Below are 26,823 nucleotides of genomic sequence, written 5' to 3' on the forward strand. Positions count from 1 at the left end.
CCCGTGTCAGGGTGTTTTTTTTTTTTTTTTTTTTTAAACTTCTCATGAAGAATAGAACTTACTACCTGGGTGCCGGGAACCCCCTGTGTGTTTTTTAAATTTTGTTTGGAAGTTTTGTTTCGATAATATACTTGACTCACTATTAAGAAAGAGATATTGTAAAAAATAATCTCGCATTTTTAATACTTGTGCAAATCCATTATAGTGGCTTCTCTAACTTAATTTGGTGAATTTGGTGAATTCTTTTTTTTTTTTTTTTTTTTTTTTTAGTTTTTGTCTAGCAGTCTATGAAGACATCATTCCCAACTTGCCAGTCACTTAAAAGCTACAGGGTTGTCACTCTAAGGGGTAATGTGTTTTCCTGTAAATCGTGGGAGCAATGCCTCTCTCTCTGATAGCCAGTAACTCTGCCCTAAGGAAGGAGAGCTATTGGAGCTTCTGACTTTACATGAAGGCAATGATGGCGCAAGTGGACCTTTTTTAAGTTGAATTGTTGGCAAATTACTTGCATGAGGAGGGGGACGAAGACGACTCTCTAGTAGTTATGGAAGTTGAAGTGTTCCTTTATTTAATCATGTTAGGAGCACCCCCTATTTATTTTTTTATTTTTTGGTCTGCTGATGCTGCATATGATTTGTTTATGAAAGGAAATTTTGTATAAGTGCTGCAGCATGTTGAGTGAAACCTATGCTTTTGTTATTTTTATTGCATACTAGTTGAGGTTAAAAATAAGCTTTGGATTTTAATTGTACAAAGACATTTGTAGAGAAAAGAAGCAAGGCTGTTGATTAAAGTCAATGATTGCTTACAGTTTCTTAAACTGCTTGCATTGTTCTCATGAGCGACAGTTGCAAGTATCTCTCAAGGTCACTCAACGAGATTAACTCTGAGAGATGAGCTAGCGCAGCTAAGATCTCCTCGTGTCACGTTGACGTTTACCTACCTGTCAGTGAACATTTTGCTTGGCCCAGCTACACTCACAATTGGCAAGATACTACTTCCAGTTAAAATGCTCCATCCAAAATGTCAGTCTGTTTGTCCACTTCCTCTTTGCATCCATCCTGCCTATTCAAAGCTGTGAAATTAACAGCTGATCCTCTGAAACAATGCAAGCAGGCACGGCTCCAAGATCTGTAGTGAAAACATCATCTGGTAGTTTGCAACTACATTCATTTGATTCATGCTGGGAGATGTGCTGGAAACTGACCTTCTGCACCATAGCTATTTAGCCTGTGTCTGGTCTCTACCACCAGATATTTTCTAAATAAGAGAGCTATTTGTATCATGCAGCTCATTTTATAGTCTACATGTTCAGTGGCTTCAAACCACAGTTGCTAAATGTCTGTAGAACTGTCAGCCAGTCTCATTGAAGTTGTAACCTGGAACCTGTACCACACATTTCTAATGCCACATAACAAGTCTTGTGACCATTATTTAGGAGTTTTGGATTGTTATATTCTTCCTTTGTTACTTCCATTTTTGCATTTTAGCTCTACAGCGCTAATTTTTTCCCACATACTTTCTCTTACAGATGGCTGCTAAAATTGAAATACCACACTTGAATAATTCCGGATCTCTGGTGGACCCATCCGTGTATGGTTATGGAGTCCAAAAAAGACCCCTTGATGATGGAGGTAAGTTGACACTTCAGACCTTTATTTTTTTTTTTTTTAAGGGTTGTGGCAATTATTTAATTATTCCATACATTTTTTGTGTTTTTATTTTGTCTGTCAGAAGGATACCTAGAAAGTCCCTCCCCCTGCTAGGAATCAAAAATTATTGATTTAAAAAAAAAAAAAAAAATTATTCTTAAAGGGACTCTCCAGTGCCAGGAAAGCATACCGTTTTCTTGGCACTGCAGAATCCTGCAGTGCCCCCCTCCCTACTGCTCCATCCCATGTTGCTGAAGGGGTTAAAACTCCTTCAGTGACATACCTGAATCCAGTGCCGATGTCCCTCGGCGCTGGGTCAGGCTCTGCCCACGCTCCTCCCCCGCCGAGGTCAGCTGGCGGGGGAGATCTCATGCGCAGCAATGTCCGCGCGTGCGCATTAGACCTCGCTATAGGAAAGCATTATTCAGTGCTTTCCTATGGGGATTCTGTTGACACTGGAGGTCCTCATGCATAGCATGATGACGTCCAGCGCTGTTTAAAACACTTTTCGTGTTCGAAGAACCCGGAAGTCCCTCTAGTGGCTGTCTAATAGACAGCCACTAGAGGAGGACTTAGCCCAGCAAGGTTTATAAAAATGGCAATAATTACACTTGCAGGGTTAAGGGTGATGGGAGTTGGCACCCAGACAACTCCAATGGGCAGAAGTGGTCTGGGTGCCTGGAGTGTCCCTTTAATACATGCAGTTCCAAGAAATCATTTGGGATGCTGATTCCACCTTTAGGAAGAGGTGACTTGTGTATGTTTTCAAAATTGAACAGTACAATGTGTTTCCCTCCATTTTTGAAGAAGTGGTAGGGCGTAACTTTTCTTCACAAGGGACGGTGTGGGTATACTGCTTTAACTCTACAAAATACGCTATACATAGAGTGATAGCATTATGATATCAAGTAAAGGCAAGCTCATATGCATTCTCAGGATATGGAAGATATCCATTCAGTGGGGTACAGCTATAACACTAATAAAAAATGTATTTTCAAAGCAACAAATGATTTGAAAAATATGGGACAATACATTTCTAACTGTTGTAAGAGCTTCTTCAGGAACCAAATCTGCGTAATTATACACATATCAAGGCATATAAACAATGCCATAAACTCCCTGCATAAGTTCCCGTTTAAATAGCCCTAGGCCTCTCCTCTCATTGGTATTTACAGTGGGCGGATAATCTTTTATACGGATTAGTCCAGCAATGATATACTTTATCTCTACTTGAGCAATACATTCTTATATCTGAATAAGTTAGCTGTGTCATGTTGTCCATGATAAGATTTTTACAGGAGTTGGTGGAATGTAAAGCACACGTGTGGAACCCATCACAGGCCCTTTTATATAGTAGTTCATCTCTGTTTGTATGTAGGTATGGCTAAATATTTCCATGACCAGCATGTCCTTGGGTGTCTTGCCAGTGGCAATGGTGGGTTTGTTTGAATTTTAGTTTTAATTGAGATCTTGGCTGGCTGGACAAGGGTGGAATAGCATGAAGCTCTCTGAATATTTGCTGGCCGTATTTTCGTCAACAATAAGATTTTCTTTTAATTCTTTTTAAATTTTATTTTATAGAAATGTTTTTCACAATAATCGCTGCAAGTGGATGCAGTGCATGTGGGATGGAATGAGTTAGCAAGGCAATAATACAAACAATGAAATTTGTAATATAGTTTTTCTTTAAAAAAAAAAAAAAAAAAATACAGGACCACGAAAGCTATTTAGCTTATGTCTTCTTGTTTTATTTTTTTTCTTTACATAAAGTACCGCCTTTAAAAAATACTTCTAGAAATTGACCTTTTTACACATCCCTGGCTGGCAGACAATTGGTCTTGTTACTTCCTGGTTTGGTTAGCTGTGTGGAAACTGAAGAGGCAACAATTGCCTAGAGCTGCAGCCCTGTCAAGACTTTGTCATTTTAAAGAGAAATGGTCACTAATTTAGTTGTTTCCATTTTAACATGCCACTGCAAATTCTACTGGAGCATTTACTTTAAAGTGTGAAGCAGAGAATAGTACTGATGTCCACATGGCATTCTAGCACCCAGTATTTTATGCTTTCTCTTTTCCTGTCCTGTTTATTCACTGAACCTGACGACATCAGAGGAAGCCCTTGAAGTTTTGCTCAGAATTGTATATCCCTGGGTAGAAAATGTTATGGCTCCCACCAACCCAGTTATTTCTGTGTTGAGACAGACTTTTGTGCCCTTTATGTATATCAGAGGTGAATAAAAACAGTGATATTTATTGAATTGTTGGTAATGCTTCTCTGTCTAGCTTTAAAGAATTTATGGGCAATTTATTAAATCTATTGGATTTTTTTTTTTTTTTATCCCATCTACTTTTATTTATTTATTTTTGCATTGTATCTGCCATTTTTAAATATTAAAGATTGGTTTCTAGTACTTATAGTAATTATTGTCCAGATGTGAAAGGTGGCTTGAACAGCCCAGACCAGAGCCTGCCCTATCTGGTCGCTGATGTATAGTAGAAAGGATTTAATTAGGGTGCAGCACCTTGATGGGGTCCTCAGGTCCAAGTGGATCTAAAAAAGGATAAAACGGAGGCAGTATATTGTATTCAGTAGATCCTTCTAGTGTGGCAATAAAAGGGAGGAAACATACCTAGTGTTTTTGGAGCTAGAGCTTAGCACCAGACAGCGTTTGGGCAGTACAATCCCCACATGTGGATATAAGTCTATAGTCTTGGTCCAATAGGGTCCAATATATATATTTTACACATTTAACGGATCCTCCTAATGACTCCTTACATAGGGCTTGGAGTGGAATGATCCCACTCTAAGCATTTGTGTGCAGTCTTTTTTTTTTTTTTTTTTTTTTTTTTTAAGAAGTTTCAAATTGAAGAGAAAAAATAAGCATAAACTTTATTAAATAGTAATAAAAACCATGAATTGGCACACCAACGCGTTTCACCCAACAATTAGGCTTTCAAATGATTTTTAAATATTGGACTTTTTTTGTTGCCTGCACAACGGATTGATGAATTATCTCCACATTTCTAGCAGAAAAGTGTCGAATTTTTCCTTCACTTTGAATTTTACAATCTGCTGAAATGGAAATTTCTGTATATACGTTTGCAAGAAGCAAAACAATGACGGAATATAGGCACCACTTTTTTCAGTTTGTCAAAACACTTTTGAAAGGAATAAAGGAGTGCACCAGTTGTAGTTACATGAGCTGCAGCCTTAGAATGTTTGTGTCCAACTCAATATATGATGCATTTCTCTTGTGCAGGGAGCAGGGGTAACTCTATTTCTTAAAAACTATTATTACCAATAGTCGTATTCCTCCTCCATCTTTAAGATGGTGGCATGAAATGTACTCTTTATCCTTGTCCCCAAATGGTATACACAGCAACCTTGTCTCTTGTATAGAATGTAAAATACATAATGTTTTAGCTATGCGTAAGTTAGCTATTTGGCTTGCATAGTCCATAGATTATGTGTTAGTCTATACAAAGGGATGAAAGAAGCACGTTAACCCCTTAAAGAAAACATAAACTTTTTTGGAACATCCTTAAATACCTTACAGTGGAATGTCCTTATTTTTAAGTTTTAGCAGCTCTGTGCTGCTGTGCAATCATTTATTTAGTACATTATTCCACTTTAACTGAGGATCCTTAAATAGCACTTTTATGAATGCACCATAAATTATCATTGGTTCTTCGTGGGTATACTGAATGGCCATATTTGTTTAATAATATCTGTTTTAGGATTTATTAAACAAGATGGGGGAAACCTTTTTGTCGAATCTGTTAAGCTATCAACAGCTGTCAGGTAAGGGATGTATTCCCTTGAATGTATCCTTAGCACCATTTCTACCCTAAGGTAGGATATTTCAAACCCTTACTAAGCTGGCTCAAGGTCCTTTTTTATCTATTTTTAATTTTGTATTTGTACTCCAAAAACGAGTTGCTTTGAACTGGCACTGTACTCGGGATACCAACCAAACTTTGCTGGCAATATTAAGATTGTATCCTTAATAAATAATTGGCCAGCTATATTCTTTTTCAGTTTGCTAGGCAGTTACATGGTTTTGTCGAATGTGTTGCATATATAATATTTGTAATTTATTTATTTTTTTAATTGTAATCTTTTTTTTCCTTCCCTGATGTGTACTTTTATTCTCTTGGCCTGCCAGCCTTCTGTTTACTCACCTTTAGCCTGGAGCGACTGAGTGCTAAATGTATATGTAACAGCTGCTGTGTCATTCGATCGGATTATATTTTTGCAGAGTTTAGTTCTGCGTTTACACAGCCGTGCAATGCTGTCAAAATCTCAGGGAGTGCGAGCTTAAACATTGCACTTATAAGGGGTTGCTGAACAGCTGTTACCCACTGTAATTATAAATACAGCGTTTATCGGAAGAAATGATTGCTCTTTAAATCTAAATATTTTTTACATTTACCCTTTTGCTGAATATGGGCTACAAAACACAGGAAATATTAACAACTAAATTGCATGGGGCAAGAATTAATCTTGGCTGTAAAATAGTACGGGGGAGGGGGTCATATTAATCTTCCGTTAGCAAAGGCTGCTTGCCAGGTTCCTAAATATATGATGAACCTCCTTCTAATTGCATCATATTCATAACTGTCAAAATATTTTGAAATGCTAAGATTTATTTTATAAGGTCCTTAAACCCCTTAAGGACCAAACTTCTGGAATAAAAGGGAATCCTGACATGTCACACATGTCATGTGTCCTTAAGGGGTTAAATATATTTTTATTTCTGCAAAGCTTTAATCAATCTACTCCAATTTGTTAGTGAATTTAACACGTAATTTATTTTTTACTTTAAGACTCCTACTATTTTTATCAATAAAGTTTAGGGTCCTTTAATTCTCAGCTGTTGGGGTTGAAGCTCGTTTGAGCAGGGTCCTCTTCAACATATCGTTTCTGTAAGTTTTCTTGTAATTGTCCTATTTATAGTTAAATCCCCCCTCTTATAATATTGTAAAGCGCTACGGAATCTGTTGGCGCTATATAAATGGCAATAATAATAAAAGAGGGTGCTTTGCCTACAAACCAAACAAATATATAGATTCCTTCTCATCTGGACAAACTACTAAATAGCAGGATACAGCTATGCCGAATTGCTGCTGAGCCCTTCAGTGTTGCCCATATGAGCTTGGTTCTTCTTTTCCTCGCAATTAAACAGTTTCACCTTCATGGCAAAGATGGAGGACAGAGGCCTTTTCGGATACAGCCTCCTATTGTTGGGTTTTCCCCTCTCCAAACTGCAATACATTTTTTTGACAGAATCTGGCCAGCATTCACGGGGATACCCTAAAGAAATGTAACAAGTACTTTAGGTTCAGACCCGTAGATATCAAGGCATACTTGGTAATGGTTATGTCTGTCTATAGTTTAGAGCACGGTGTGTGGTGCGGCGCTTGAGACGATAACAATAGTTGGCCCAGGCTGTCCTTTGCTATAGGTCTCCATGGAGCAGAGCTGCTTTATTCCTGTCCTAGGGGGTCTCTAATACATAGTCACACAGATCAATATATTGATCTTAAAACGGCCTGAAATCCTTTGTGGTCCACAGCCGTGAAGTCTTGCAAATCATTTTTGAAAACATTCTTTGAAATCGTATTATAATAGTAAAATGTTTTCTAGGTCTTGTCTGAGCTCAGTAGTTTGAAAAGAAAATGCAACATAGCTGCACTTGTAAAGCATAATAGTGTCTGCATGTAAATGTAAAAAGCTGTATCTGGGTATTTTTTTCTTCCATGTAGGGATCTTTAATATCAGAGTAGTTGTGCGCTTTTTTTTTTTCCTTCCTTCAGAAATTTTTTTTTTTTACTATATATATATAATTTTTTTATTTTTTTTTTACAAGCTCTCTTTGAAAGGCTCGAAGCATAGGTTTCTTTATTTTAAAGTGTTATTTGGAAGAATCCAAAGAACTAGGGTGTGATCCGATAAAGTTTGAGTTTTTATTATTTTTTACATGTAGATCTACAATTTTGTTACATTTTAGTCTTGGCTTTTGCCATATTTACCCAGAAGTTTGTTTTTTTTTGTTTTTTTATATTTTTGTTTTCTCCCCCCCCCCCCCCTCTTTCTGTAACCTAACAGAATTCTCTCCTGTGTAGTCTTCCGCATGCCTCACTAATTCTCCTTAAATAAGAGCACTCTATGTTCCCTCTTTCCTCTTTATCTTCTCCACCTGGCAGACCAGCCGGATTGTAAAAAACTGGCACCCATGAATGATCGTAAGTAAAGCCCTTGCCCTTCCCAACCCGTGCAGGTATCTGCCATTCGACACCTCTGCATGTTGCACCTCCGTGGCCTGGTCTGTAGCTGGGAAGAGACTCTCCTGGTCCTGTCTTGCACAGCATATTGTTCCCTTTCTTGCACTTTTGCATGCTGTTAGCCGGTTTGTAAGTTCGTTGACTGGTTCATCAACCGCAAACAACATGGCTGGCGATGCAAGCTGACGCATGGGTTCTATAAGCAAGAAATGTTGGCTTGATAAACGCCTTGCACTCCTAAAGCTACTTACCCTCAGTCTCTCCTTAATTTGTGGCAATTGACAGGTGGATTGGTAATGGAAATACATTTTTTTTTTTTTTTATTTAAATGATTTCCCTTCTCATTGTGTCTATCTTAAAACTGGAGAATAAAATATAAAGTTTATTAAAAAAAAATTATACTATAACAATCTAGCATGTGTATAGCCACAAAGATGACGCGGTCTTTGCATGCCAGTGTTCACAATTAGAACATGGAAGACAATCCGGTCTAACTTTGGCTGCATACAGGTTACTAAATTGAACCTTTGTATCTCATTCCAAGTCTGATGCATGTTGTGAAATAAAAATACAATCAAAATTAACAGGAGAGAGGATATTTTTTGATGTAAATTTTCTGACATTTGGGAGTCCAATTGAAGCTATAAATAAAACAGTGGTTCAGATTTCCATGGGCGGCACGGTTTACATGCATATCCATTATATCCTTGAATATTCTGTTTATGCTAAAAGATAAGTGTCCAAACCAATACATCTCATGCAGCAACTAGTAAAGTGATTCTATAGTGTAAGGAATACAAATCTTCCCTGCACTATAGTCCCTACAACAAACATTCCTCCGGGGAAAATAAACCCTCTTATAAGACGTTGTATAGAGATGTGATTAGTGCATCTAACCTTGGCTGCAGGAAGTGTAACACTGGCTATCATTGCAAAGTTTGACACAGCCAGTGAAAGTGCATAGTTCTGGCTTTAGTGAGCTTTACACACAACAGGCTGACCTGGTAAAAGGTAATGGTTGGGAGAGAGAAACTTTTGTATCTTAATCCTTTTTAAATATATCCCTTTATTTCGCATTTCCACTATTTATTCAAAAGGAGACAATTGCAGGTGAACAGTGTAGTTAATTTGCCAGTAACCCCATTTGGGTTTGTTCACTAAACTGGAAATTGGGGAGAATTCTAAAATAGCCAGCACATGAAACTGTGCAAATTTTAGGCCTGTGTAGCTAACTGATAAAACAGGTCAAATTTAAGAATTTTTTCAGTTTTACCATATTGTTAACTTTGATTCATGGCAGTTAAACTTGTTTTGCCTTACCATTTCCAATTTCCTGATACATTTACAAATGTATCCAAGTTAGTAAATAACCCTGACAAATATAGAGTAATGGTGAACAGCACAATACAAAAGTGAATAAACAGTGTACCACAAGTGCACCACCTGCACCTGAGGAAGATGCAGTTAGCGTCAAAACACGTGCTTTACCTATGGACTTTCTTTGGAACCTCAACAAATGGAATGTAAGATTTTTATATTTATTATGTAATAAAATTTTACTTTTTATCTTACCATTGGTGCCTCTCTGATAGGTTTGTATAGTTGGTGATTTCTGTAAAAGCAAAAAAAATAAAAAACTTTGGCAATGTTTTTGCCACCTAAAACATGACCTAAATACTTAGTATTGGCAGAAATGTTGTACGTGTATATTTTTCTATATCTAAGAAATGAAAGAAACTAGAAATATTTTACCTTTATGGAATGGATACATCTTGCTTTCTCTTATTTTTGAAAATGTCCTGGGAATTGGTACACACTGAACACTGTAGTACTTGGTTTATCTTTCTCATAAAGCTGAAAACATTGTGAACCCTGATTTTTGAACAGGTACTTCAGCTGTTTCAAGCAACTAGCATTAGGTAATATAGGACCTACTTGCTGTGTAGATTTTTGTTAAATAGACTGTGAAGGCTCCCCCCCCCCCCCCCCCCTTTTCAGCTTCTTCATGATACAATAGGAGCAATGTAAGCAGTAATATATTCAAAGGCACCTTTTGATGTAAACTAATCTTTTTCTGGCTTTATACGATTACTTTATGAAGATTTAAATGGTGCCTGTTCATTGGTGGTTGTGTGGAGAGGAGTAAAATTGGCCTCCTTTATTACACAAGTACCCACCTGCTGCCTATGGGTAGAGGCACGGGTGGATAGTGACTTGTGTTCATTCTGTTATTTTTTTATCTCCCACTTGCAGCCATGTAACAGGGCCTTTAATGACTATGACGTCCCCGAACTGTTGAGCAGCGGGAAACAATAAGGTGCTTTCTGTCATATCTCCCCTTGTTGCTCACTGTTTAATAGATACTTCTAACCCATGGCCTGTCAAGGCTTTTATCCTCCTAAAAGTTATTAGCAGGTCAATGTCTGGCTTTTGCAGTCTGAATTCCTCTCAAGCTGTATTTTTCCAAATCCAGAGCAGCAATATTCAGACTTAAAAGAACAATATAGGGTCAGGAACACAAACTTGTATTCCTGACCCTATAGTGTTAAAACCACTATCTACCCCAGCCCCCCATGCCTCCCTAAATATAGTAAAATCTTATTTATATTAAAGTCTGCAGCTGCTGCCTATGCCCCTAATCTACATAAAATACAAACAAATTTGCACCAAAAGGTGTAAAATAATAAAATATATATTAAAGTCCAAATATCGCAATTCCAGCTGTTTCTGGATTCTTGGGGAATGTTGGTTCTTGGTTAAGGTGCTTGCAAATATATGTGGGGAGATACAAAGTTAGAAATAATAGTGCAGACTGTTTTTTTGCAGGAAAAAGGACTTACAACAGTGGTATATGAGGTAGCCCTCACATGTTATGGAGCTTAAGATAGCTCCAAGTAATATTACTTGCAGCGGTACAATCCCACTGGGGGTTATAACTTATTAGGCGAATATCTCGATATGCAGATAGGTATATGAAAGAAAAAGCAAATACCCAATAGTGCTCACTTTAAACATATGTGATGCAGTACAAAAATGTATTATACTCACATTTGATAGTGTTAAGTCGCTCAAATATCAGCGCATGGGTGGTATAATCCCCACCAGGGATATGTTGGTAAATAGTTGTCCAGATCTGAAGTTAGGTGTGCCAGGAACAAGTACAATTTAAAATTGCATAAAAAGTGTAATAAATGGTCTATCACAACCAAGTGAATTAAAACCAAATATACTTTAATGCTTGAAAGGAATCACATAAATGTTACAATATTGCACAACGCGTTTCACCAATAAAGGCTGATCTGCCTGCTTGGCTGACCTCATCAGAAGTGATTCTCTGAGCCAATCGCAATGCTTTCCTATTGGATTGGCTGAGATTGTCAAGGAGGCAGAGCCAGCAGAAGTCACACAGCCCTGGCCAATCCACATCTCCTCATATAGATGAATCCATGCCTCTATTAGAAAAGTTCAGTGTCTACATGCAGAGGGTGGAGACACTGAATGGCACACTAGGCAGCACTGCCTCTGAAAGCACCTCTAGCAGCCATCTGAGTGGTCAGTGGAGTTATCACTAGGCTGAATTGTAAACACTGCATTTTCTCTGAAAAGACTGTTTACTGCAAAAAGCATGAACAGACTGTTTATACTTACCAGAACAAATACAATAAGCTATAGTTGTTCTGATTACTATAGCGTCCCTTTAGAGAAACTCTAAACTTGTTATTCTTTAGTGGTTATGGTGGTAGGAGTGATTTTAGTCTGTACCAGATTCCTTTTAGTTGCTATTTCGGTAGCGCATCACAACTGGCACTTTTACACTTTAAAAGGCATCAGTTTCCACTTTTTTTTTTTTAAACTAATTTTTAAGAGGAAACTTTTATTTATTTATTTTTTTTGCTTACTTAACAGTGGCTTTGTCCCCTGAAAGTGTCATTATTATAAAATCCTACAGATTCTTACTTTCATCTTAGGCAATAATGTATTCAGCTGTTACCAATGGGCAGTAGGATCATTCTGACCGGCACTCAACCTCTTAAATCTTTCAAGTGTAGACTTTGTCTGGGAGTTGTGGCAACCAAGAAATGATACAGCAACCCCAGACGATCGTTTCAACCTTGTTAGGCATCATCAGTGAAGTATAACCAATATCCCTCTAGGCACTGTGAGTAAGGGGTCCACGTCTGGATTACCCTTTAAATTTAAGGAGAGCCCTCTCTTGCGACTTTTTTTTTTTTTTTTTTGCTCTCTGAGCTGCGCGCGCATTAAAAGCGTCCATAGGAAACCGTTTCTCAATGCTTTCCTATGGACGTTCTGCGTGCTTAATGCGATTTTCGCATTGAGCGTCGCAGAAGCGCCTCTAGCGGGTGTCAGGAAGACAGCCACTAGAGGCTGGATTAACGCTGCAATGTAAACAGTTTCTCTGAAACTATGTTTACATCTGAAGGGTTAAAACCTGGGAAACCTGGCACCCAGACCACTTCATTAAGCTGAAGTGGTCTGTGACTATAGTGGTCCTTTTAAAATATTTGCAAAGATAAATATTTAAGGTCTCCGCATTACAAGTGTGATAAAACTTGACATGCGTTGTTTGGGAGCATTGTTACACACTGCCTTGTAACTAATCATTTCTGAATATACTGCCATTCCCTTCCCCAATAGAACTATGCATGCCTAAATTTTATTCAGTTTTTAATTCACTGCGATTCAGAGTTAGGAAAAATAAACTGTTTTTGTTCTCTGTTAATTTCTTGGCACTTGTGATTATTAAAAAAACATTGCAAAGTGATTCACATGCTTCCCTGCCTTTGCAAAACAAGCATGCAAAAGAGATCTGGTCTGGAGCCGAAACACTACCTTTGTGAGTTTGTATACATGTTGTATATCAGTCTCCTGGCTGCTACAAACAGGAACACCTGTTGGTTTTTGTAATCTAGCATATGTAGTGTCAGGACTGCAAATCACTTTTTAAGTACTCTATATACTATAAATAGGGTTGGACTTCACGAACTGTGTGCCCAAGAATCCTTCAGTCAATCTCTTTCCAGACAGACACGATTTATCTTTTATTTTCTTTTAAGTTAATTTATTTTGCTTTTTAATAGACAAATTGTTTTTTTTTTTTTATACCTGCTTTGACTTATTGATTTTTGTTTTTTGGCAATCAGCGTAATCTCTGCATCATGTTAAATTTGATGGCCAGTAGGGAAAATGTTGAAATATGCCCCATCATTGTTTTATGTTCCCAAGTATCCTGTGGCTGTCTGGAGGGCTAGCAATATGTTTTGCCTTGTCCCCCCCCCCTTATGAAAGCATGCAATCAATTTCCATGTCCACCCAGCTGGTCCATACAGTTTATACAGTGTTGATCATGACGATGCCCCCTGCCCTTCCGTTCAATGACATATATCCCTTAATAATGTATTCATTTCAGAAACTAAGCCTAAATGTCTGTGATGGTACACCCTCCAGTGCCCTACATCCCCCCTCTCCCTCTCCTTACGCTCGTTAGACAGAGAATGCATTTTTCCATCAAGATTAAGTTGACTTATTCGAAATAATACTTTTTTTTTTTTTTCTTTTCCTCTTTCTCGTCCACAGTTGGTAACCAGTTAGGAGCGCTGGTACATCAAAGGTAAGCAGTGGGCTATGTTTTATTATTTATTGATCAGGATCTAATTGTTTATTGATCCGCCATCTGTAGTCTAGTATGAGACAAGCAGTGCGGTTTAAGACTCGAGTCGAGCGATTTAGTGCAGAATTTTTTTAAATTTTTTTTTATTTCTTTCAAATGCGGATAGTCGGGCATATGTTCTAGGTTTGCAGAAATGGGTAATGGGCCATAAACTTAAATTAATAGAGATGACAGATGAGCTCCCAGAAAGGAGGCTTGCTTTGCCAGATGATGTAATAGTTTTTCTGCCTGCAAGTCAAAATGGAGTCAAAACCTTGTGCACACTGCTTTTACTACAAACGGAAGATATATAGGTAGATATTATGAAGATATTTGCACTGTGATCCTAAAGGTGTATCACACTTGAAAGACTTCTAAATTAGCCATGCTTTTATTTTCCCGAGAATGTGATCCTGTCATATGGCCTAAACGAAGTGTGTAAACATAGCCTTAAAGAATCACTTTAGCGGTTTTCCTGACACTATAGTGCCCTGAGGGTCCCCCTCCCCTTCAGCAGCTTACCTTAATCCAGTGCCGGGTTCCCTCGGCGCTGGTGACCTCTCCTCCCCATCCGACGTCACTGAAGCCGAATGCGCGGCAAGGGCTTTCCTATGGAGGCGAAATTCACCTCCAGCTTCGCAGATGCGCCTCTAGTGTCTGTCCGGAAGACAGCCACTAGAGGCTGGATTAACCCAAACTGTAAACATAGCAGTTTCTCTGAAACTGTTATGTTTACATGTGAAGGGTTAAAACCTGAGGGACCTGGCACCCAGACCACTTCATTGAGCTGAAGTGGTCGGGGTGACTATAATGTCCCTTTAAAGGCAAATTGTGTCAAAAATATTTATCCAGTTCTGATTCTTGAACATGCATTCTGGAAAGAATAACTTCTTGTAGCAGACTGATTTTGAATCACTGTTATACAGATCAAAATAAATGAGGCAATCAGATGCTGGCCATTTAATGCCTACAATATCTGATCTTCTACAAGAGAGGAGGAGTGCCCTTATAATAAATGAATGTGTTGTGTCCACTATGTGTACAGAGACATTCATTTTGTTCACCTTCCCTTGTAATTTTGTCACCAGAAAACCTACACAGTAAAGTTGGTTTTTAATTAGGTGTTTGGCAGGGCTCTGGGAGGCATGCAATGAATATTCAGCACATTTGCATAAACTGCTTTAAATAAAGCACATTTTAGCGTTAGGCCAGATAGTTCTTGCATTTCTACTAAAGTCTCAAGTGAAAATCAAACCAGATCTCTCCAAAACATGAATGTAACTTTGTACCATGTCTCATCTTAAAGTGACTATATAGGGCTCATGCCAACTCAGATCTCTGAATAAAAAGTTTAGTTGTTCTCTGTAAGATCCTTGTGTGATTGATGAGAACACTTCTTTCTGTTGTTCTGTCTAAATGTTTGTATGTTTTGTATTTAAAGTGTTTTTTTTTCCTCAGAACTGTGATGACGGAAGAATTTAAAGTGCCTGACAAGATGGTGGGATTCAGTAAGTTCTTCTCTGATTCTCAGTGTGTAAATAAATGTGTCGTACAGTGGCAGATCCCCTAAGGTGTTTTTCCCTTTACTGGATTGGTAACGGAAAAGTAAATTATTAATATTTTAAATATTTACCTGCTACCTCCCCCATAAGGGATTAGCCTGGACCAATATGGTCCTTTCTTCAGTTCCGGTGTGCGGGGCAAATCAGGAAGTGAAGAACAATGCAGCTGGTGGGAGCAGGCACAAGTTGCTTTGTGGTAGGAGGAGCATAAAAGGTGACCATGCCCCAGCGTTCTGCCTTTTTTTTCACGTGTAAAATCTATGTAGCATGTTTCCTATTACCTGGTAATAGAGCTGTAAGTGGCACGTGAAGCACTGCTGTAAGTACTCGCTTTTATGTACCTGAAACTTATGATTCAAACTGATAAACTAGCTTACTGGAAGGCTATCTCTGGCAACCCAGACGTTGTGGACTACATATCCCCTGATGCTGTGCCAGCAGTGACTGCAAGAGCATTATGGGAGATGTAGTAAACATCTGGATTGCCGAAGATTGCCAACCCCTCTGGCACATTTATCATTGATTTCTTGCCTCTTCTGGCCTTTGGGAAAGTGCTGGCAAGTTAAAATGTTGGGTACTGCCGGGAAAATAAGCTGTATGTGAATGGACACATCTTATCTCTTTAAATCGAATAGGTTCGTAATCGCTGTCATCTCTTGCATCTGTTTGTTTTATTCCATTAGAAGTATGGGGGTTTTACCGCTATAATAGCTCCAGTTACATCCCCTGGGATTGGAGTTGTAAAACTGTCTAGACCCTTTTGTGGAAGTTTGACTAACCTTAAACCTTTGCAATTTCAGTAATATTTCATTATTATTATTGCAGTAATTGGACGGGGTGGAGAACAGATTTCACGGATCCAGACTGAATCTGGCTGCAAGATTCAGATCGCACCAGGTAAATCTCTTCCTAAATCTCACACCACCAGTTAAAAGGAGCCTGATCTCCTCAAAAAAGTGACTTGCGACATTCCCAGCTGTTTGTGTGCACATTACATGACTTGTACATTTGATTGTTTGAGTGCTAGATTGGTGATCTGTGTATTATATTTCAATGCAAGTAAGCAATTGCTTTAAAGGGGCATCATGATGTGTGCGTTTTATATGCAGTAAAAGAAAATCAATTAAGAAAAGATACCCAACTATTAATATCACTTCTCTACAAGTTATTTTAGTTGTAATCTACCTCCTGATCTTACTCTCCCTATAGTTTTCGACTGGGAAATTGTCACACTTGCATGCTTACTAAAGTGTCCAAGGGTTTAACACAGTGGCACTTGTGAGTGAGCATTGCTGTCGTTGAGTTGATTCTTCTGGGTTGAAAAATAATGGGAACACTTGCATAAGTTAATGGAAGCCACTGCTGCATTTGTGAATGGCGTGCCAATTGAAGCCGCTTTTCTCAAGTGCGAAATTCCCTGTTAATGCCTCTTGGAATCAGGGGTTCTTTTTTTTTTTTTTTTTTTATACAAAACCTGGACAGCTTTAAACATGCATATTAATCAAACTTTTTTTTTTTTTTTTTGTTTTTTACCATGAGTTTTAATCTGCATCAAAGTTGTGCAGGTGCCTTGTGTCCCTTTATCACTCACTGCCTTAATGTTTATACTTGCATCTTTTTTCTTTTTTTCTCTCTACATTCTTTAGTTTTTAGGACATGGCTTAAAATGTGAAGTCCTATGCTACAAGCCTGGCTTTAAAATTTAAGCCTAGTAATAAGTTGAAATTGTGAGCCCTGTCTATATCTTCAGAGTGCTTTTTATTGTGTACCGATATGCTGCATTTCTTAGAAGTCTGTTACAAATCTAGACTTATTTATATAGTCAGGATTCCCTATAAGAATATACTTGTGTGCTAGACACACTTCAGGGTGTGGACTGATAATTATCTGAGGGGAATCTGGCAAACGTTTGACAATTTCCCTGTCTTTGTATTCTCATATTCATATAATTCACACTGCCTTGTATTTCGTTTTTGTTTTTTGAAATGTTAAATTATTGTCTTGCAGACAGCGGTGGTATGCCGGAGAGATCATGCGTCCTAACTGGTGCTCCGGAAAGTATAGAGTAAGTTTTGTGCGGTGTTTCGGTCCCCTCTTCTTTGATATGTCCTCCTAGGTTTCATAAAAATTCGGAAAATAAATCTTCCTGGAAAAGGAGCACTTGGCAGCATGGGAGTTATCTCCATTAAAATCCTTTTGTGCAATATTTGCTGATCTGAAATAGCTATGTTTCAAAGTGTAATCTCAGTCAAGTACTCCCCCCAACACACACATTTCCAGCATGCCGCCTGCCCTCCCTCTTCCTTCCCGAAAGCTACAATCTTGCTTCCACAATTGCTGTGCTTTTTTTCGCTTGGTGAGCGAACACAAAAATGCTTAAAGGTATCACAGCAGGCAGAGGTAATGCAGTTTTATTTCCCCCCCCCCCCCCACGCTGCCCCTGTCACGTGTGCTTGGGAGAGAGCTGGCATTGGGCATCGTTGCTCCACCTTTTCTTTATTCTAAAGATACCAGATTTCGCTGCATCCCAGCTAGTCTCTGGAGTTTAAGGGCGTTTCAAAAGCCCCCTCATTTGTGCCAGGCTGCTGTGAGCACTGATCTGGAATGAGTGTTATTGGCAACTGCATATTACACAGCAAGCCATAGGGTTTCTGTTTTGTTTTTTTATATCTAACCATTACCCCGTCTCTCTTCCTTTTACAGTGAGTCACTGAGATTGTGTTTGAGCTACAAAAACATAGCTGTGACACACATCAATCTAATTTTTCGATTAATTTAACCCCATTGCAACCAGAAGGGAATGCATGTAAAAAAAAAAGTCCTGAAGGTGTTGCTATTTTTATTCACAGGGTTAATCACTAAACATGGTTTTTAGCCAAAAATAACCAAGTTGGAGAATGTTTCCAGTTTAACTGTTTTGATGTATAATTTTCAATTCCCTTGTAACTTACTACAATTTTTAGGTTTTGCGAATAATCCTGAATGTGCTTTTGGCTTGTAAATAAATGCGTCCTCACGATTTAATCTAACCGCTCACTGCCACAGGAGAGCAATTGTCCAAATACCATGTCTTGTATAACTAGTTTGCACTCAAGTTGTTTCAGAATGTATGTCTTATTGTTCAGAGAGCTTTAGATTAAGCCTTTGTCCTTGCCAGCCCTTACCTGTGCGTACATCCCATTACTGTTGACGGCACTCCAGAGCACTATTCACCGATGTGCACTTAGTTTGTTTCACGGTGTGGCTAGGTTGTTGGGCTGTTTCAGCTTTAGGAAAGGGCTCCTTAGTGGGTACTGGGAACTGCCTCGAAGCAGTTCAAGGGAATTATTAGTTTATCTAGTATTAAGATTTATTCATAATCTATCTAATTTCATTAGGAGTCATAGGCACAGTATATATAGACGTTCTGTTCATCTATCTTAGCGCTGCCGTATCGTTACTCCTTTTTCTAAGTATCCGTCTAATGATGCCATTACGGCTAAAGCGGGTTATGTGTATATCTTTTATACAACCGCAGCTATACTTACTCCCTGCCTACTAGCACATGAGTAAATTGATTACTTAATTTCAACCTCTCCTAAGCAAGAGCTCTTAAATAATACTTTGTAATAATCTTTTTGATATAGTGCAGCAATGTTGCCTAGACACAATGTCCTGTTTTCTGACACTCCTATGTGATCTAAATGTATTAACTAGTTCTTTACTGACCTTGTATCGAACAGTGGTTAATCCCCTTTTTTCTGTTGAATATCTGTTACAATATTTTCAGCCCACTAGCCACACTAGTTTGTTCACGTTTGTAGACACTTTTTTTCCCCCTTTTTAATCTTCGCTAATAAATTTCTATGTTTTTATCCTAATGAAGTGGCTTCTACCCATTTATAGTAATCTCATAGTGAAACTTCCACACTGCTGGGTTTCTCTATTTTTTTGCTTCTATACATCCCGTTGCTCCCTTTCTCTTCCTGTAGGCATGCAAAGCGTCTATTAGGGCAAATTGTGGATCGCTGTCGGAATGGACCTGGTTTTCATAATGATATGGACGGAAACAGCACGGTCCAGGAGATCCTAATCCCGGCTTCCAAAGTGGGTCTTGTTATCGGCAAAGGAGGAGAGACCATCAAACAGCTCCAGGTATTCCCCTTCCTACCATTTAACAGTGACTCAAAGATACCCTGTCTTTGTGGCACTAGAGCAACAATGGGGTTAACCGCACCTTCTCGAGTGTTGCATGGTGCAGTCTGTCATTTTCATTACCAGTGCCTTTTCCCCCATTAACGTGAATTTGCTAATAGTTTGTTCTTGCAGAAGGTATAAGAGAGTAATTATGCTCAGTGTGGTATTTGCTTTGTGGGATGTTAATTTTCAGACTAGTGTTAGCTGTTTCTAATTAGTACTTAATTCTCAGTGTTCTGTTACCTTTTTAAAACTGAGAGAATCTATTTATTTACCTTTTCAACCTTTCCAGTCCTGAGTGCAGGAGAGGGTTTCAATCACTTTCCTGAGACTAATCTTGCAACTAAAACTCTTGATCATTTTTTTTTTTTTTTTTTAAATCTAGCAAATTAAAGCACCTTCAACTTCCATTTTGTGTCTTTATTTTTCGTTGGTTTTCTATAAGGGTACTGAAACTGTCACAGCTGCCTTCTAGAAAGGCAAAGCATGACGTTTCATGCATTTCAAACAATTCCGTTCTCATCTTGGCCAATCTGCCAGAGAAATACTGAGAGGAGTCAAGGTGCAGCAGATGAGCAATTAAGTTTGTGCATTTGATAACATTTTCTGGAACGTAGGATTATGGGAAGATTACTTAGATTTGCAGATAATGTGAAAATCTGAGCTTTTCTGGAAATTTCTATTACCGGGTTTTAGTAAATTGCTTTTATTTACAATGTTGTTCGCTACTGGACAATATATATCTCCTAAATTTACTTGGATGAATACAGTATAAAACCTAAATGTCTTAGTACTTAGAAAGCAGGCAGTGGGATGATATTCACATATCTAGTGTCAGGTCTATTAGATTAGGTAATATACCAGGTTGTCAAGACAAATATGAGATTATAAAAATAAATCCTAAAAGTAATGCACATTCAGACATTTAGAGGGCTGAGTGGCAGTTGCTTCTATTACATTTTATGGAGTAAACAAGCCCATGTTGTGTTTTGTTGTGAACATGAAGCTTTTTGCATTTGCAGGAAAGGACTGGTGTTAAAATGATAATGATTCAAGATGGCCCTTTACCAACCGGGGCAGACAAGCCGCTTAGAATCACAGGAGATCCTTTCAAAGTACAGGTACGTGCATTCGTTCTTTATTATGAAATGTGGTTGTGATTTTCGGCTGCTGTGCGCATGCATATTTTAAAATGACTTTGTCCACCCCAACTGCAAGGTGTAAGGAAGATTCGCTCTATAGGAAACACTTTCTTATTCTTGGGGAAAAGTCATGCAAGACTAGAGACTCTTGAGTGTTTATCATGCCAGGATAAAGGCTAGCACAGAAGAGCACAATCGTGCTTTGGTGCTGTAAGCACATATTCACTTCTAGCAGATATCTATACAAAGATGAGAGGCTGGTACCCCAAGTGCACCAGTCTGTTGTACAACATGAGAAATGGCTACCCTTCTTAACGCAGCTCTTCACTCTATTTTATTCTATAGCAAGCAAGAGACTTGGTTCTGGAGATCATAAGAGAAAAGGACCAGATCGACTTCAGAGGTGTTCGCAGTGATTTCAGCTCCAGGATGGGGGGAGGCAGCATAGAGGTAAGAATAATCTACAGTCTGCCTTTTTGCACCTTTGCAGTATGCAATACTATTCTTGCTTGGATTTCTTTCCTTAGAATTTTACATATTAACAGGAGTGTCCCATTTTTGCAAAAAAAAAAAATAATTCCTTTCATTTCTATCAACAGCCTTTTAACTTTTTTTTGTTGTTGATGTTTTACATTACTGGAGTTTGTTCCCTTTAGGACATTGGAATCCAGATTGCCTTAAGCCACTTTAACCCAGCTTTGAATAATATCCCCAGTTATCATGTTAAAATCCTCAAATAGGGCATGGGGAGAGGTGGTCCCATTTTCACCCCTCCTAAATATTGGGAGTTCATAAAGACATGTTTCAATCCCCTCTTCTGTGTCTTCATATCAAAAGGTCTGCAGGAGGCACACTACATCTAAATAGACCCACATCCCTCTTCACCCCCCTTTAACCCCTTAAGGACACATGACATGTGTGACATGTCATGATTCCCTTTTATTCCAGAAGTTTGGTCCTTAAGGGGTTAAAGGAGAAATATCATACCACTTTAATTCAAGGCTACTGTCCATCACATTTGGTGACCCCTCCCACTCTCCAGCTAGTCGCTAATGCTTTATAACAAAGGCAGGCGTTTCCAGACTGTATCCCTTCCCCAAATGTTTAGGAATACTCCCATAATATTCTGACAGTCATATACAAACCGTTCTGGAAGTTATTGTCCAAAGCCACAGGAGCTAAAGGATGCACTGTTTAATCCACACATTACATAATCCAAAGGTGTAAATGGCACTTGATATGTACTAACTTGTTTGCTTATCAGTATGCAGGGCTATGTAGACCCAGGGTGAATGCTTGCTGTGTTATTCTCCATAGGCACTAAACCCATCTTGTGTTACCGGCCAGGTCTCCGTACCAAGGTTCGCTGTGGGAATTGTAATAGGAAGAAATGGGGAGATGATCAAAAAGATTCAGAATGATGCGGGAGTGAGAATTCAATTCAAACCAGGTTTGTGATAATTTCTGCCCTCTGTAGGGTCTGGTCTACAACACTCTACGCTGTACTGGCATTGTTAAAACATTGGGGGGTTTTGCATTAAGATAATGTGGATATAATTGATATGTATGTAAACGGGTTGTTGATCCAAGGAGAAATTGGATTACCAATATGGGTTTTAACCCCTTAAGGACACATGACATGTGTGACATGTCATGATTCCCTTTTATTCTAGAAGTTTGGTCCTTTAAGGGGTTAAAGTAGAAACTGATGGACCTATGAACTCTAACATGTGGACCAAGGTAACCCTCAGAAAATCTACCTCTAATTAACAGGTAGCCATGGTAATACACTTGCTTAAGTATTACAGCAGTACAACTTACCGAATGTGCACAAATCTTCGTTTACATTATACAGAAAAAATGGATTTAAAAAATAAATAAAAACATTTTGAAATAGTTTTTTTTTTTTTTTTTACATTTGGGGAAAATTCACCCCTTTTGGGAATATGCTTAAAAACTATTTGTACAAATATAAATGCATACAGGAATGAATGAACCACATAGATCACCCTACTTATACATTTGTATTGTATGTAATGCAAGAATTTCTCAGGAAATAAATTCTTGTAACAGCAGAATTATGTAGATTGGCTTTAAACTTTGAAAATGTCTCCATATTCCTGAAGGTTTGTTCCAAAAGACAAAAAGCAAAAGAAATTGTGTCCTTCAAATTTTTTTTTCCTTTGAATGCTATAAAGTGCTCCACAACCGTTAATGTATCAAAATCAGCAGAAATGTAGAGAAATTGGAAAAATAAAATTGGAGGGGGGGGGGGGGGGCTTGTTTTTAAATATTTATATACAGTTTATACACATTTTTGAAAAAAACGTAACCAAAAAAAGGTAAGATTAGCTGATATACATTTAGTTCACAAAAAGGGTGAATCACCTATACATTGATGGTTTGAGGGAAAAAATCACATAATCTTAATATCGAAAAGGGGGGAAAATATTGTGAAGAATTTGATATACATACTTAAGTTATATATAAAGCTTATCTATTTAGAGCAAACAGTCTTTTGAAAGGGTTAGATCTCACCCAAGGGCTGGGAACCAGGGCTGCTGGCTTGAAGGTGTGTGTTTGTGTGTTCTTTGTGCCTTGAGGGCCGCATGCTTTGGACTTGTTAGTTCCTTCAGTGGTTCTGGAGGAGCAGAAGAACATTTTAGCTTAATGTACCTTGTTACACCCCCCCCCCCCCACCCCCCCCCCCCGACTTCCAAGCGGACAACTTATCCTTTGACTTCCTGGTTGTTTATCAGTGGATAAATCTCAAGAGGCAGCAATTGCCCAGAGCACCTGCATTGCAAAGATATTTCTCAATGAGTTACATTGGCATGTCTGATTGGACAGCCACAAAAAGTCTGGGTGGGGTTAAGAGGGGGTTTGTATAGGCTTCAGACCAGATTTGAAGCTTTAGCAAGCTGTTATTAGTTACAACTCCTATGAAAACAAGAATGAATAATTAAAAAAAGCATACAAGTTTTCATTTGGGGTATATCTACTAAACCGTGATATTTGGGAAGTGGAAGGGGTGGAGTTTTGTAGGTGAAACAATAAGGACGTACATTATTAAGATAGAACAGTGTGTGGGGTGTGGGTTTTTTTTAGATTAATGGTTCCTAACCACTAATCCACGTGCTGTTTCCAATGGTTGGAACAGAAAAATGTATATTACATTGAATGGTGTTTTGCAGAATTAGCTTTGAGGTATGTACAATAACAGAATGAGTCACCATGTTAATTCCAAATGTCATTTGGGGCACTTAAAGCTGAAGTTGGAGCAGGAATTAAGGATTTAGTTGTAGTGTGTTTACGGTTTATTAAAGAGTACCTATAGTAAGATCAATGTTTTTTTTTTTTATTATTATTATTATTATTATATATTTTTTTAATAGAGTATAAAAAAAATCTGTCAATACACTGCTGGCAGATTTTCTAGAAAATGTATAGCTTGGTTTAAGAATAGTTTTTTCTCCCACCAGTCAGTCGATTCTTTGGTTAAGACTTTGTGTTAAGGAATTGAGTGATGGAGAGCAGAACACACTTCCCACCAATGGTCCTTATTCTCTCCGAGCACAGAAACCACAGCGCATGCTCTGTATTTGCTATGGCAACTCCCTAATTGACGCCGTTACCGCTGGTCAGGGAGTATAGGAATCGAGTGATGACACTTCGTTCAGACTCCAGCGTCACTTATTAGGTTTGCCCTGGTTGGGGCACTGATAAGGGAGTGTTAAATGGACAAGTGGGGACAAATAGACCACAGCTTTGCTAATGAAGCTTTTCTATTTTATTTTTTATTTTGTCTGTGGTTTTCAACACTTGCTACATAAGAGATTAGTAACTTACAGACTTCAATTTGCAACTATGAATGATATTCTTGTATTTGAACAAGAGCTTATTGCCCAGTCCTCTGCTAAATACTTGCTATATGTGCATTTAAAAGATGCGTGTGAAAGGACCGAAAGGGATACCCAATTATTCCTTGTTCTATCCACTTTGTTTACTTTACATAGTTACATAGCTGAAAAGAGACTTGCGTCCAAGTTTAGCCTTCCTCACATGCTTTCTACATACTATGTAGGTAAGGGGAAAAATCCTACTGGTTTGTTAGCAAAGCAGGCCGTTCCATGAAGAGTTCTGCTAAATCGCATTTGTATCTCGGCAGATAATCGGTTTATTGCAAGTGGCTAGGTTACTTTTTTTTAGTTATATCATTTGTACTTGCCTCCTGCAGATGATGGAATCAGCCCTGAGCGAGTGGCGCAGGTAATGGGCCTCCCTGAGCGATGTCAGCATGCTGCCCATATAATTAACGAGCTCATTATAACAGCACAGGTGAGTGATTATAGAGAAACCTGGTTATATGTTGGGATATCCCATGAATATTTACTCCAAAACACTTAATTTTTACCTATATTCCATTGTCGGCATGTGATAACATACAAGGCAGTCGTTCTCTCCATTTTCTTATACTGATCAACGTGGTTTGACCTTTTTGCTGTATCTATAAAGATGTCAAGGATGATCCCTGTTTTTCTTTCTGCCTTAAAAGGACTCTCCGGCTCTCTAAAGCAATTTAACCTGCTGTGTGAAGAGTATGTGTCCTGTTTTTGAAAAGTCTGTGATTGGACAGGCACAAAGTTTTGTCTGGGGACGAACGGGGCAAGGGCTTTAAAGCTTCAGACAAGGGAACTGCAGCTTTTGCAAGCTGTTTTTATATATTCCCCTAATGGGAAAAAATGCATGCTTTTTCATTTGGATTATATCTACTAAACCAGGTGTAGGCAACCTTCGACATTCCAGATGTGAACTACATCTCCCTTGATGCTTTGCTAGTATTGTTGGTGTTAAAGTAGTATGGTAGATCTGGAGTGCTGCATGTTACCTACCTCTGTAGTAAACCGTTTTTTATAAAACCAAAAGCAATATTTTGGCAGTGGAGTGTCCCTTTAAGGCCAACGTGGTTGTCTACTTTTAGGTCACCTTTAAGAGTTTGAGTTTTTTATGCTTGTTGATGTGCACGGCTTTGCCAAGGCAATCCTTTGCATGTCCCCTTATCACTCAACAGGTTCTATGTGTCATTCACACATGTTCTTAAAGCCTTATTGAATAACAGCCTAAAATACAAAAATAATTCCTTTCCTCTGCTGCAGGAGCGTGATGGTTTTGGAAGCCTTGCTATGGCCCGTGGAAGAGGGCGTAGTCGTGGCGATTGGAATATTGGTACACCTGGAGGAATGCAGGAGATCACGTACACTGTGCCAGCAGATAAATGTGGACTGGTGATTGGCAAAGGTAGGAAAAAAGATTTGGAAACCTAATGGCACAAACTATATTGAGACCTTGCTTTCTTAGAGTGAAAATAGTGGTATTGCTAGTTGTTGGTACCTTGACTCCTGTGGCTGGTTCTTCATGGCTGTCATCAAGAGTGGATATAGTTTCAGATTGAACAGGGTACAGCTAACATTTAATATCTAAGAGCTTAGTAGTTGTCTACCTTCCTTTTAGCTAATTTTATCTGATTCTGTTTTTTATAAATAGGGGCCTGTTTCACCTCACTTCAAAATCTCATTTTTTTATTTTTTTTTATAATTTTCCAAAATTGAAAGTTACTATTATTTATTAGCAGATTCTCACTGAAGCTTCCAATGCTAAATAATGCAGAAAATATTTGCTGGCGTAAGGACTTTTGCACCTTGGGTGCCAGGTTCTGTATCACTACCACAAGGTTTACTCACATTTAGAAGATGTTTAGCCATTTCATCATTGAATGCTCGGTTTCAGGCAGAGATGGAGCTACTCACCACCCACCATACAAGGGCTTGCAGGCAGTGATTGGCTGAAAGCATCAGCTGAGCTGTTTCAGACAGTAACTGCCTCAAACCATGATATGCATTGGTAAGGCGTGAGATAGAAGCATAGCTTTGTCACTTCATGGTTGGAGGCCAGGCTTTGGGCTGCCATAGAACAGCGAATATCTACTGAAGGGGGACTCCAAACACCATAACTACTTTGAGCTTTTGAAGTGGTTGCGATGCCTTCAGTTAAAGATTTAAATAAAGAATGCAATTAATTGGTTCACTGCAATTCAAAGCTATGTTTTAAAAGGCAGTATATAACCACTTCAACTGATTAAAGTGGTTATGGTGACTGGCGTCCACAGGTGCCAGATACTGCATCTTTGTTTAATGTTTTATTCAGTGTTTAGCAGAGATTCTTGGTTCCCTGCAGCCTGCTCCTCAATTATATTATAGAGGTGGTTTTATGCTGATACCATACCAATTTGTACCAGGGATTGCAAGTGATAAACTGATAGAGCTCTTAGCATATCGCTAC

At 38.5% G+C, this 26,823-nt stretch overlaps 1 protein-coding gene across 4 annotated transcripts in view; it reads left to right on the forward strand.

Moving 5' to 3' along the window:
• Window positions 1–26,823, forward strand: part of FUBP3 (far upstream element binding protein 3) — a 49,773-nt gene that overhangs the window by 11,450 nt on the left and 11,500 nt on the right. For 2 of the 4 annotated variants that reach the window (XM_063432433.1, XM_063432435.1), the window contains exons 2-12: window positions 1,532–1,634; window positions 13,532–13,565; window positions 15,063–15,112; window positions 15,992–16,063; window positions 17,174–17,231; window positions 19,138–19,300; window positions 20,365–20,463; window positions 20,830–20,934; window positions 21,802–21,934; window positions 24,722–24,822; window positions 25,641–25,782. In XM_063432433.1, coding sequence (XP_063288503.1) covers window positions 1,532–1,634; window positions 13,532–13,565; window positions 15,063–15,112; window positions 15,992–16,063; window positions 17,174–17,231; window positions 19,138–19,300; window positions 20,365–20,463; window positions 20,830–20,934; window positions 21,802–21,934; window positions 24,722–24,822; window positions 25,641–25,782 — 1,060 coding nt within the window. The remainder of the gene's footprint in view (window positions 1–1,531; window positions 1,635–13,531; window positions 13,566–15,062; window positions 15,113–15,991; window positions 16,064–17,173; window positions 17,232–19,137; window positions 19,301–20,364; window positions 20,464–20,829; window positions 20,935–21,801; window positions 21,935–24,721; window positions 24,823–25,640; window positions 25,783–26,823) is intronic. The other 2 variants (XM_063432434.1, XM_063432436.1) reach the window with 1 other exon arrangement.

Source organism: Pelobates fuscus, chromosome 9 (genome assembly GCF_036172605.1).
Source record: "Pelobates fuscus isolate aPelFus1 chromosome 9, aPelFus1.pri, whole genome shotgun sequence".
NCBI lineage: Eukaryota > Metazoa > Chordata > Amphibia > Anura > Pelobatidae > Pelobates > Pelobates fuscus.